A 13,705-nucleotide genomic window follows, 5' to 3' on the forward strand; every position below is an offset into this window, starting at 1 on the left:
TGGTCAATATACTGTATTTCTGGTCAAATAAATGCAGCCATGGTGAGCATAAAATACTTCTTTGAAAAACAATGTATGGCATCTATGGTAAATGAATTGTTTGGGTTTTTCATATAATTTCTCTCATTTTAAGTAGGTTTGAACAGGCTAACAATCACACAGACAATGTACAGAAATCACACAGGGATTTTATTTATTTGTATTATTTATTGTGAGAAGAAACACGGTGTGTCAACAATGATATACAACTAAAGACTCTAAACAGACAACTCATTTTACTTCATTTAACAATGTCTTTTACTGTAATTTCGCAGACAAATGCTCAGCCTATTATAGAAACTAATTCCAAAAAAGACAAACAAAATGTATATTTCTCATTAGATAACGAATGTTAATAAAGTACCAAGCTAGTTTTTTAAAAGAAAAAGGGCAAGCAGAAAATCTATACAATAAAACTTCTTTGCCATGATTCAGTGTCTCTTACATTCAAGCAAACTCAGTATCTTCATCATACAGTATTCAGTATTTTACAAGCACATTTCTAATACCAAGAAATTAGAATACTGCTCTGCCTTACAACACACATGTGAGCATCTGCATTGCATTCAGTTCCAGAATGAAAACAGGTTAATGTAGTTTTTTTATAACAGTAGCCCTTCATTAAATCAACATTTGTTCCAGACATCACGTCTGGTGGCAGTTTGGCATTGTCTTGTAGGTTTGTTGGCAAAAACTGTAGAAGCCTGGGAAAAGAGTCAGATGATCCTTTCAGACAGTAGTGAACTTTCAGTGACAGCAGCAGTTCAGCTGTTAGGCTTTCCTTCCTGTGACCGATTATTGACAGGTGTTGTAGATCTGAATCTGCTTATTGATTGCATTCAGGATTGCCTTCATTTTATCTTCCAGGCCATCCAGCTGCCTGGCTTTTCCTTCCAATACCTTCTGATTTTCCTCATAGTCCTTTTCAAGCTCTGTGTATGCAAAACAACAACAAAACCAGGTCAGAATTACAAGGAAATAAAACAATGAATGTTTCCAAGATCAGTAGGCTACTACTTATCTCCACAAGAGGGCAGTTAATGTTTTTCAATTACTTGACAGGTACGCTTAAATAATGGGTTCTTTATAACATAAAATGATTTATAATATAGTTATAATTTATATTTATAGTTATGTTTGACCAGCTCTGTGTCATAAATCTACCTAAATTCAAAATAAAAGGAATATATATATATATATATATATATATATATATATATATATATATATATATATATATATATATATATATATATATATATATATATATATATATATATATATATTCCTTTTATTTAGAATGGCTAAATTCTAGCCATTCAGATCATGCCATGGATCCAAGGCATGACGTATCCATGTTCTCATTCTGTTTACGCCAAATTCTGACTCTACCATCTGAATGTCTCAACAGAAATCGAGACTCATCAGACCAGGCAACATTTTTCCAGTCTTCAACCGTCCAATTTTGGTGAGCTCGTGCAAATTGTAGCCTCTTTTTCCTATTTGTAGTGGAGATGAGTGGTACCCGGTGGGGTCTTCTGCTGTTGTAGCCCATCCGCCTCAAGGTTGTGCGTGTTGTGGCTTCACAAATGCTTTGCTGCATACCTCGGTTGTAACGAGTGGTTATTTCAGTCAAAGTTGCTCTTCTATCAGCTTGAATCAGTCCATTCTCCTCTGACCTCTAGCATCAACAAGGCATTTTCGCCCACAGGACTGCCGCATACAGGATGTTTTTCCCTTTTCACACCATTCTTTGTAAACCCTAGAAATGTTTGTGCGTGAAAATCCCAGTAACTGAGCAGATTGTGAAATACTCAGACCGGCCCGTCTGGCACCAACAACCATGCCACGCTCAAAATTGCTTAAATCACCTTGCTTTCCCATTCTGACATTCAGTTTGGAGTTCAGGAGATTGTCTTGACCAGGACCACACCCCTAAATGCATTGAAGCAACTGCCATGTGATTGGTTGATTAGATAATTGCATTAATGAGAAATTGAACAGGTGTTCCTAATAATCCTTTAGGTGAGTGTGTATATATATATATATATATATATATATATATATATATATATATATATATATATATATTTGTATGTACAGTCATGGCCAAAAATATCGGCACCCTTGGAAAATATGATCAAAGGCGGCTGTGAAAATTAATCTGCATTGTTAATCCTTTTGATCTTTTATTAAAAAAATTCACAAAAATCTAACCTTTCATTGGATAATAAGAATTTAAAATAGGGGGAAATATCATTATGAAATAAATGTTTTTCTCTCTATATATATATATATATGTGTGTGTGTGTGTGTGTAAATGATAATATAATAATAAAATAACATTTACTTTTAATATTAATTGTTAATTTATTGTTATATTATGCCAGCTCTGTACTTTACATCTCTGTGATGTTTCTACATTCAAAATACAGTATATATAATTATAATATTATTTATTATTACACAAATTGTTTTTTATTCTTTTTAGAATAAATTCAAATGATAATATAAATAATAAAATAATATTTATTCACTTTGTTATATTAGGCCAGCTCAGTGATGTATATCCCCATACCATTTTATGTATATATTTAAAATGTCATTACAGCTAAAAAAGGGACAAACCAAATACTAACAAATACTGATATTCATGTTAATATTTCAATTCAACACTGATAATATATAATTTAATACTTACTGTAACTAATACATGTAATACACTTTTCTGACCAAACTGTACAGGTTCTTTCAAATTCATAAAACTATTTAAAACATAAAACTGAATTGTAAGAACTTCCTCCAGTTCTCTGCATGTCTCTCACACACTTACCCGCCAGCCTCTGCAGTTTATCCTGGGCATCCTTTAGCAGCTCCTTGGCTTCTTCTCTCAGGCGCTCTGCTTTCTGCTTGGCCTCCTGCATTGTTTTCGCCTTATTGTCCATCAGACCCTGAACAGTACGGTACTTATCGGACAGCTCGCCGTCCAGGATCTACAATAGACTATAAAGTCACTAAATTCTGGTCAACACAACATTCAGTGACACGCAAATGACTGCCACACACCTCTTTAGCTTCATTGGCCTTGTCCCGGGCCATAGTGGCCGTCTCCTCTGCCCGGGCTGCGTCCAGGCTGTTGTTGGCACGTTTGGTTTTTAAAGCCTCTATTTGGCGACCCAGAACTCCCAGTCTGTCCATAGCATCATTAAGATCTCTCTCATGAGCTGTGGTCTCTGACTGGATCTTTAGAAGGATTGTAAGAGCACTTGTGGTCAAAACCAATCAATTTAGGAGCATAAAAATTCAAGTTATTCCTAATTACAGTTGTTTTACCTGTGCTAGTCGGTTCTGAGTCAAGCCGATGTCATTTCTAGCTTTCTGAATGGCCTTCTCTGCAGCAGCCTGAGCCCTGCCGGCATCATTCAGGGCCTTTTTCACACTCTCAGCTGTGCTCTTCACTCCCTCTGACTTATTCCTAGAGTGAAAGAGCAGATTTGCATTTACATTTACAAAGTGATGTACAAAAAGTGCAAAATACCAGATGTGCAGATAGTCACCTGGCTTTCTTGGCATCCAGCAGCAGCTGTTCTGCTTTGCGGACGTCATTCTGGGTCTGTTCCAGAATGGCGTCCACATTGGACAGGCTTTTGACACGGTCTTTAATCTCATCTGCGAGGTGTCCAATCTGCCTGGGAGAAGCTGGGATTGACAGCTCCAACACCCGATTGGCCATTGCCTCAATGCTGTCAGGATCTGCCCCCTCCTCTGCAAATATATAACATGACATGTAAATGAGCTCAAAAGAAAGTATTGTAAGTTAAAATTCTATCAGAAGAAATTATAAAATGAGAGAGGGATTATAATAAATGAAATGTTACTGAAATGTTTGAAAATCAGATTATTGATGAATATTTAAAAAATTTGATAATTTAGTACAAGAGTAGTGTTTTATGCATTTTATTTTCTTAATTCTTTAGCTCAGTTTTATTCTTTTAATATAATATAATATAATAATTAGTATGTAAAATTCAGCAGTCCTTTCGGATAATTTGTAAACAGTGGTAAGATCAGAAATTGAAAAATTGAGAGAGAATATATAATTTTTTAAAATAAATTTTAAAGGTATACTATTAAAGGTATACTATAAAAAAAGGAAACAAAAGTGTAAACTAGAATAAGATGCAGAGAATAAAGTCAGTTTTATGTATTTTATTCTCTTAATAAAATATATAATATAATGCAACAATGGTTTGCAGAAAAAAAATTAAAATAAAAATGTCTACAAAATTTTGAATAGTATAATATAATTAAAACTCACGCATGAGGAATTCACGAATTTGTTTGATGAGGTCCCTCAGGTCGTCGTTAGAATGATCCACCTTATTTTTGGTATCACTAGCTTTTTCCAAAGCTGCCTGGGCTTTATCCTTAGCTTCCTGAGCCTTGGTCTTAGCATCTGCCACCTTAATAAGACCATCAAGACAACATAAGATTCGGAGAAAAGACTGAACACTTTCTGGAGAATGTGAAGTAATAAGAGGAATTGACAGCTCTGATCATGCTCTGAAAATGCTCTGATCATGCTAGTAACTGGTCACAATAATTAAAGTGTGTCTTTACCTGCTTAAAAAGCTCCTCCACTACTCCCATAGCTTTATCCAACTCTTTTTCTGCATGCTTGGATCTATCCAGGGCATTGTTGGCCACTGCAACGGCTCCATTGCAATTCAGACCACCACAGTGGCGTTTGCCTTCATCGTCACGACAACCAGCACCGCCACAAGGACTGTCCACACATGGAGCGTCACCCGGTGCTCCACATACCTACAAAAACAATAAAACAACAGCTTTAAAGTAAAATAAAATATATTATATTAAATAATATAAAATAATATATATTAAACCATTTCTAATATTTTTTTATTATATAAACAATGATTTTATCTTTTAAATAGATACCTTAAATAATACTATTAAATTGGTTAGAAATTCTTGTAACTTATATTTTTATATTTGTTGAGACATTTGTTGTTATTTGTGTTTTATCCAGCTTACCTTTTCATTGATTTTCTTTATGTCCAAATTCTGAGCTTTAGCATTTAAGTCTTTGAGTGTACGCTTGTTGGCAGCATTTTTGCGGTTAAAATCATCTCTCTTTTGGGCAATCAGTCGCTCTGTTTTCTTGCGGGTGTCTGCCGATTGGCTCACTGTGCTGGGAATGTCAGTGGTAGATCTGTTGGCACGGTGCTCTGCATCATGTGACTTGTTGTACGAGGCCCGGATGCTGTCATATGCACCTGAGGAAAAACACCACATGTTAAATAGCATGTTTTCCTAGTTTGATCAGTCAATGGATTGCTCTCTGGGAGTTAATAATAAATAAATGCCACTTGTTTCGATATTTTGCATATAATGGGGGCAATGTAATTGCATTTTAGTTACAGTAATACAGAATCAGTGACTAACCCAAGAAGTTGGAGTTCTTGAGGATGTCAAGTTGACGGTTAAGCTGATCTGAGTTCAGGTTGAGTTCTTTTGCTTCTCTCTCCAGGGTACTTAATGCATTACTGGCTTCATAGTTGCTGTCCTGCACAGCGGTCAGGTCTCCCTCTAGCTGGTTCAGTGTGTCTGTGGTCTCACCAATCTGAGCTCTGACAGACAGAAAGAGAGCTGACGAACTGACCAAACTCATCTCCAACAAGGGCGTAAACAGTGAGAACAAAAATGTGAGAAAAATGGACAAATCTGAAATGATACTTAAATTATATTTACGTGAATGTTTAGGTAAGTAGGTAAATTTGTTCTCATTTACAAGTATTAAACAAAAATTTATTACTTAATTTTTAAAATATTTTTTTTTCTTAGCTATTGAAAATGACATTGTCTAATTAATTTAATAATCGAATTCGCAATAACATTTTAACAATGCAGTCTAATTATAGTAATTACTGTAATTTTGTTGCAAAAACTGTATTAAAGGTTCAAGTAAAATTTACTAAATCTTAGTAATAAAAATATGAAAAGCATTTTTTTTTGCAAATTTTCAAATGTATTTCAATAATACCCTAAATATAAATATAAATTCTCAATAATCAACATAAATTCCCAATAATAATAATTGAGTATAGTAATTAAGTAAAATTACTTAAGTAATTTTTTCCCTAACCTCTAACACTCTCAACTAGTCTTTCAAGCAATATACAAAAATGTAGAGTCAGAATCTCTCTCTATCCAAAGTGTACCTGAGATCCTCGATCATGCCCATCAGAGTGGTCACAGCCTCAGCAGTGGCATTGCGGGCATTAACAATGTCCTGCACCTGTGCCAGCATGTCCTCCAACTCCTTAAATCTTCTCTCAAAGGCTCGAGTCAAGCCGGTGGTCTGAAGCTCCTTGGCTCGATCTGTGAGCTCTTTGGTTCTGGTCGCCAGATCCTGAACGATGCGGTCCCAGTCCCCGAAGCACTGGTGGCAAGGTTTGCAATCAGGGAAGGTGCCAGAGAAACCACGGGCACATTGATCACAGCGGACACCAGAAACTCCCTGCTGGCATACACAGTGACCAGTCACACGGTTGCACTGAGATGAATCGATCCCCCGGGGGTCGCAGTCACATGCTGTGGGGAGAGAAGTAACCAAATCAATTGGATTTTGGGAATTATGATCAATTGCAAATCAAAAAAGTGCATCAGCATTGAACGCAATGATGAACATTGTTTCATTAGCATTACAGATGATATGGACTCCTCTGAAAGTATCATGGTACCTCGGCACAGTACTCTTGGGTCACCCCAGTGGTTCTCCTGGCAGTCTTTACAGGTCTTCCCTCCAAACCCAACACGGCACTGGCACTGACCTGTGAACTATATGAATTTGGGTTTTAAAAGAGGATAGCAATATTTAAGACTACTGATGGGGTGTTGAAAATAGGGAGGAAATATATATGAATACCATATTGGTTATCAGAGTTTTTTTTTTTTTTGATATCGGTCAATAATGGATATTTAATTGTTCATACTCTTCTATTGTTACATTTACTCATAAAATGTAATAACACTGTTAAATGCAATCTTTAGTAAATTTCAAAATGAATATCTATTTTTCATGATACATTTTAATGTTGTGCCTAAATTCACTTGTAGCATTTCATTTATTTAAACAAAACAGCATAGAATTTTAAAATCGTCCATTTATCAGCCATAACATAAAAATGATAATTGCTCTACATTGGCCAGAATTTTAATATTAGATAGATTTTCAGTTCCTATCCCCTAAGTCAACAATCTGTCTTTGTGTAAAATCTAAAATACTGTATTATAAATAAATCAATAAATAAACACTACCGTTCAGAAGTTTGTAGTCTGCAAGTTTTTTTTTTATATTTTTGAAAGGCGTCTCTTATGCTCATCAAGGATATATTTATTTGATCAAAAATACATAAAATGTAATTTATTTCTTTGATGGGAAAGCTGAATTTTCAATACCATTACTTCAGTCTTCTGTGTCACATGATCCTTCAGAAATCATTTATTATCTATATTAAAAAGCAGTTGTGCTGCTTAAGATGTTTCCAAAAGCCTTTTTAGGACATTTTCTGTGATGAAGAGAAAGTTCAAAAGAACAGCATTTATTTAAAATAAAAACCTTTTATAACAATATAAATGTCTTCACTAATGTCACTTTTAATCAGTTTAAACAGTACTGAATTTTTTATTTCTATTAAAAAAATTCTTATTGACCTCAACATTTTGAATGGTAGTTTACATGTATATATTGAATGTGAGCTGTATTTGTGAGCCAACAGTACCTCGTTACAGGCAGATGTGTAGGCATTGTTGGGGTCACAGCCACAGGGCTCACAGCCTCGTCCACTCGCCAGGTTCCAGTAATTGGGAGCACAGTGATCACAGGTTTGTCCAATAACGTGAGTCAGACACTGACACTGTCCTGTGGCACGCTGGCACACGCAGTCATCTCGAGACAGACACTGACTGCGCTCCGTGCCCAAGAAGTTGCAAGTGCACTCTGGGTAGGTGAAAGTGTTGATATGCCTATTATATTAATAGTGCACTATAATGTAGAAAAGCAATTTAACACCCAGGTAAACTCACTCCGGCAGTTGCGGCGGGAAGCATCTCCATAGTATCCGCTCTTGCACACGCCACAGTCCGGTCCTTCAGTATTGTACAGGCACTTCAGACACTGACCAGTACGCTTGTCACATGCCTCAGGATCTGATAGGTCGATGTTGTTACTGCAACGACAAGGTTGGCACTGTCCACCGGGCTTAGAGGGGTCGCCGTAATAACCTGGAGCACATTCGTCACATTGTGGACCTGGTTGAGGGAGAAAGTAGGCGTTTAGTTACATAAAGATAGCATTTGATAACATATCATTAAAACTCCCACGTCACAACTAATGCACAGCACATGACGTCATACAGCATCTGTGACAACATAAATTAAAATAAAAATGGCTTTAATACATTTGATGGACATTTTTAATGCTGAACTGCATTTAATAATATTTTCTTCAAGAGAATAGAATTAAAACTGTAACAGCTGGAAAATCCACAGTCTTCTTGAAGTAAAGCACTTCCAGTTTCATGATTATTTTTCCATAACCTGCACAATTGATTTAATAGGGTTACTGAGTAAAACTTTATAACTACATAATTAATATAAGCAATATTAGGTTCACATATCTAATAGAATTGGAACAAAATCATTGTTGGTGGCTTAGTGTTAAAATAACAGGAATATGGGGCATTGTTTTTTAAATAGTATTTTGTTTTTTTTAAATATTCAGTTATGACATTAAATTAATAAATGTATTTATTAATGGAATTATTATTTAAATGAATATTTAAGGATGCAAGTGCACACATACAAAATCTTCATGTAAAGCTAAACTAAGTATACATTCTAACAATACAAATAACATAACTCACAAATTATGAAAAATGACTCTCCAGAAGATTTCTTGAAAATTTCACATTTTAATCTTAATGCCAAATCATAACACACTCAACAGTCTGAGTACTAGTATAATAATCTCCTGAAGAGTGAATAGGTACAAAGCATCAGAGTGAAAATTACCATGTTACATTAATAGATCTCACACAATTTTGAAGCTCAGTTATCTAACTTTAGCTGTCACTTTAATTTCGTCTAAACAGGAAGCTCTAATTCACTCTGTTGCTATGTTCATATGTCTTTGCAGCCAAGTGCTATATAGAGACAGACGCCTGCTTCTCTGGCTCAAATGCTGGCAAAGGAACAGTGATTAGCACTCACTTCTAGTGATAGAAAAAACAGAGTAGAAGAGAATAGAATTTAAATCAGAGAGAACTAAACAGCATTTGAATGTCAATTTAAAAACATCAAATTACATTAAATGCCAAAAAATTTGAAAAATTAGAAAACTAGAACTAATAAAGAATAATAAATATTATTTTGTAAAATGATTGTAATAAATAGTTTAATATAGTATGTTATTGTTTAAAGGGATAGTTTAAACAATAATGAAAATTCTGTCAATAATTACTCATCCTCATGTGGGATTAGGGGCCCATATTAGGGATTTTGAGATGGGTCTGGCTGCAGACTGTGGGCAAGTGGAGCTCCACTCTCGAACAGGAAGTGCGTCACCTCCACTCAGTGTTGCCAAGTCCGCGGTTTTCCCTCGGAATTGAGCTACTTTAAAATCAGTTGCCACGGGTTATTTTTCATGTCCACGGGTTGAAGCGAACCCAATAACGAGATATTTAGCCCCTGCAATGCGAATTTTACCAGGGAAACCTCACCAAAAAAATGTGAATTTTACGCACCAGGAGCGCGATTTTACCGGGGGACCCCCCTCGAAACGCTTTTTTTTTCTTCAAAGAACAATAACATACAATATTTTATCAAGAAATAACATAAAAAAATAAACAAATTAAAACATAACATAAAAATAACAAAAATAAACAAATAAATTACAACAAATAGGAGTTGCCAGGGAGAGGTATAAGTATAAAAGTTCAAAGACACAAGATACATATACATACAAGTATACATATCAAAATCAAATAAATAAAGTTGACAAGCTTTCAAAGTTCTTACAGCTTTCTTATTCAAAGAGTCTCTAATACTGTCAATATATATGTATATGTATATATAGTTCAGCCAACAAATCCATAAATTGGGTTTCTTATTAGATTTAGATTAGATTCTTATTATAGATTAAATTTGGTTCACAGTATATGTAAATAAATTAAGTAAAAAATATTGCTCCTCGTGGAAAGAAGTAAAAGAGTACATTTTTCCATAGGAGTGAAAAAGGTCTTAAACACTGAATATTTTCATTGATAAAATTTTGAACTTTACACCATAGTGTAAGTGAATATGTACAGTGCCAAAATACGTGCAGTTTCCTCATATTCATTGCAGAAAATACAATTTACATTTAAATCATTGTAAATAAAGATTCGCTAAAATCTGTGAATGAACTTATAAGAAACTTCTTTAATCTTATTTGAATGATATTTCTGCAGTAACAACCACACTTTTCTCCAGCAAATCAATTTTCCATTTAATAAAGCGTTCCAATGAGACAAAACATAAGGTACAGTAACAATTTCTCTTTGAAAAGTAGTTCGAATAGCTTTATTATTTCTTCATGAAAAACACATTTAACCAACGTAAAAAAAAACATTAGTAACATCAAGAGATGCTGAATTTGGAGAATGGTCTTTATCAATACCTAACATGTGAGTACCTGAAGGGATTGAACCAATAACAATTGAGACTCTCTTTGAGGAACTGGTATTTTACAAAGAGAAAGGAATTCATAAACCAGTTCTAGGGGAAGTTGTGGCCTAATGGTTAGAGAGTCGGACTCGTAATCCAAAGGTTGCGGGTTCGAGTCTCGGGCCGGCAGGGATTGTAGGTGGGGGGAGTGAATGTACAGCGCTCGCTCCACCCTCAATACCACGACTGAGGTGTCCTTGAGCAAGGCACCGAACCCCCAACTGCTCCCCGGGCGCTGCAGCATAAATGGCTGCCCACTGCTCCGGGTGTGTGTGTTCACGGTGTGTGTGTGTTCACTGCTGTGTGTGTGTGTTCACTGCTGTGTGTGTGCACGTTGGATGGGTTAAATGCAGAGCACGAATTCCGAGTATGGGTCACCATACTTGGCAGTATCTCACTTCACTTCACTTCTTAAAAAAAAGAGATTTGTGTTTGTATAGAATGTTTCTATTATTTCATATGAAATAGCGATGCAGAGAAAAATTATGCTTGAATAGGCTATTAATGACCAAGATAGGAGCATGTGTCTTATTTTTGTTAACTGCTTGAAAATTAGCATTTTCAGCATGGGTGTGTGTAATTTGCATTGTAGAGTAAAAGTATTGTCAAGTTATGTTTATCCCAGAGCTTATTTTATAATTTTTTTGTAAAACCCATCTGGTATTAATTTTATAATTTCATGTTAATATTTCATGTTTATTGTTGAACACTTAACAATAAACATAAAACACACAACACTATCATACATTTATTTAACACACATATTTATTACATTTCAAATTTGCACCTAACATACCTGTACATACTAAATTTTCTATTTTTTATACTGCGTTTGTGCTATTTTTAAGGCAGTCTTATCCGGACCAACATGGCGGGCGCGTCTCGAGAGGAGGTGACGTATTTCCGCTCTTGAGTGGAGCTCCACTCGCCCAGTATATTTGCAGCCAGACCCTACTGGGGATTTCCTTCACGTCATGTTATTACTCCTACGAGGCTGTTTTGGACTTTCTGAGCAAGAGCGCCCTCCGGCATCGAGTATGATTGAAAGATACACTGCATGAGAGGGTTTAGCGCTCTGTAATGTTCACATTTTATCGTTTTGGATATGAATAAATCATTGGGTCATACATACACCATCTTTTTTCTTAGCATTTAAATCTAGATTGATTCACACTGGCCGTTGCTACATCTACATGAACACACTTGCCCGGTGCAGGGGATGAATTTACGTTTTATTAAAAGTGAGGGGACATGTCCCCCTCGTATATTACACCCATGTCCTTACACCCCTTCTGGGCCATGAACATGGTAGTTGCATTGCTGCCTATGCAGGTTCAGAACGCTCTCGGATTTCATTAAAAATATCTTAATTTGTGTTCTGAAGATGAACGAAGGTCTTAGGCTATGTTCACACTTGGCGTCTTTTTTTACATTATAATCCTATGGAGTAAACAGTGTTTTCAAAAAAGTCCTGAGAGCTTTTTAAAACACAACCGCCTGCATCTTTTTCTGCAGCTCAGAGCATCTTTTCAAGTTGAAAAAAGTTAAACTTTTATGAAAAAAAAAACCGCCCTACATCAAGTGCCTTTTTGACAGCTGACCAATGACAAGCAAGTGGCGAGTCGTTTCCATAACAAAAACAACAAGAAAAAAATGGACAAGATAACCGGAGCTCCTGGACTAAATTGTAGGAAGCACCATACAGTTTCCTTCCCCGTATAATGTCGCCACAAACGTAGTTGTGAACCGACATACTCTTCCCGTTAACTTCAAAAGCTGACATTTCTGCAGCACACAGCGCTAGGCTAACATTGCAGCTGTTGTTATAGCAACAAAAGACGCCCTCGGCTGCTATTTGTAACCAAAACGCTGCCAGCTTTTTATATTACTAAAAAAGCGTTCTTGTCAACTTTTTCTAGTCAAAAAAGATGCCAAGTGTGAACATAGCCTTACAGGTTTGGAATGACATGAGGGTGAGTAATTAATGACAGAATTTTAATTTTGGGTGAACTATCCCTTTAACTACCCGACTCTGCATTTAAATAAACTGGACTTCCCAATGCTTATTATAAGAGAAAGACAGAAGACATTTTAAGTTAGCGTTTAATTATTACTATTTAATTTCGATCAGCTGGAAAGCTAAGCAATAGTAAAGCTTAGTTTTAAAAAACAACTTCTAGCTACATTTAGTTAGTTACTCTTCAACACTGCTCAGTCACATACGACTGCACTTGGTGCAGTTTCACAGGGTCCTGCAAATGTACATGCAAGGTGTGAAGTGCATGAGCCATGCACTAGGGAGGGGTGACGGAGGTTGGGCAGCAGAGGTGGGGTGGGTCTCCATGGTTACTCACGCTTGAGGACTGCCCCTGCAGAGCGCTTTACAATCCCTGTGTCCAGTTGAGGAGGGGACAGGAGATAACACACATGATCACTGCACTGGCTGATTAGAGCGACAGTGGCCTTTATCTCTGATTATGGCATTTTCTGCATTCTATCCAGATGCAGATGGACTCAGGGTGTTATATGTCATTATAATGCCCGATTCAAGCATTTATTAATTTGGGATATCTACATTCTCCCTTTGCATGTTTGCAAATAATGCAACTGTACATGACCCAGACCTCATCTTAATTCATTTGATTCCATCCATCTGTGGAAGGAAAGAAAACTACCTGTGTATCTGTGGTTAAAAATACCTGTGTAACCCTGGTTGCAGTTGCAGACCACCTGTTGGTTGCGGTTGTCTTGGTAACAAGAGGCGGCAAAGTGGCGTCCGCTGTTGGGGCCCTCAGGACAGGGGCAGGGCCGGCAAGGACTCCCTAAACCAAGAGCTGGGTTTCCATAGTAACCATTAGCACACCTGTGACAAGAGGTA

The 13,705-nt window shown here is 36.2% G+C and overlaps 1 protein-coding gene across 2 annotated transcripts in view; it reads right to left on the minus strand.

The window, feature by feature from the left end:
- Positions 1-169: 169 nt before the first annotated feature.
- LOC306859920 (laminin subunit beta-2-like) overlaps positions 170-13,705 on the minus strand; it is a 43,545-nt gene continuing 30,009 nt past the window's right edge. The window contains exons 21-35 of one of the 2 annotated variants that reach the window (XM_079401326.1): positions 13,527-13,690; positions 13,182-13,217; positions 8,149-8,373; positions 7,845-8,062; positions 6,804-6,900; positions 6,282-6,654; positions 5,506-5,690; positions 5,095-5,336; positions 4,660-4,863; positions 4,358-4,502; positions 3,597-3,804; positions 3,373-3,514; positions 3,106-3,282; positions 2,873-3,032; positions 170-971 (exon numbers count right to left, since the gene is read on the minus strand). In XM_079401326.1, coding sequence (XP_079257452.1) covers positions 835-971; positions 2,873-3,032; positions 3,106-3,282; positions 3,373-3,514; positions 3,597-3,804; positions 4,358-4,502; positions 4,660-4,863; positions 5,095-5,336; positions 5,506-5,690; positions 6,282-6,654; positions 6,804-6,900; positions 7,845-8,062; positions 8,149-8,373; positions 13,182-13,217; positions 13,527-13,690 — 2,713 coding nt within the window. In that variant the 3' untranslated portion in view covers positions 170-834. The remainder of the gene's footprint in view (positions 972-2,872; positions 3,033-3,105; positions 3,283-3,372; positions 3,515-3,596; positions 3,805-4,357; positions 4,503-4,659; positions 4,864-5,094; positions 5,337-5,505; positions 5,691-6,281; positions 6,655-6,803; positions 6,901-7,844; positions 8,063-8,148; positions 8,374-13,181; positions 13,218-13,526; positions 13,691-13,705) is intronic. The other variant, XM_079401327.1, reaches the window with a different exon arrangement.

Source organism: Barbus barbus, assembly GCF_936440315.1.
Source record: "Barbus barbus genome assembly, chromosome: 40".
NCBI classification, from domain to species: domain Eukaryota; kingdom Metazoa; phylum Chordata; class Actinopteri; order Cypriniformes; family Cyprinidae; genus Barbus; species Barbus barbus.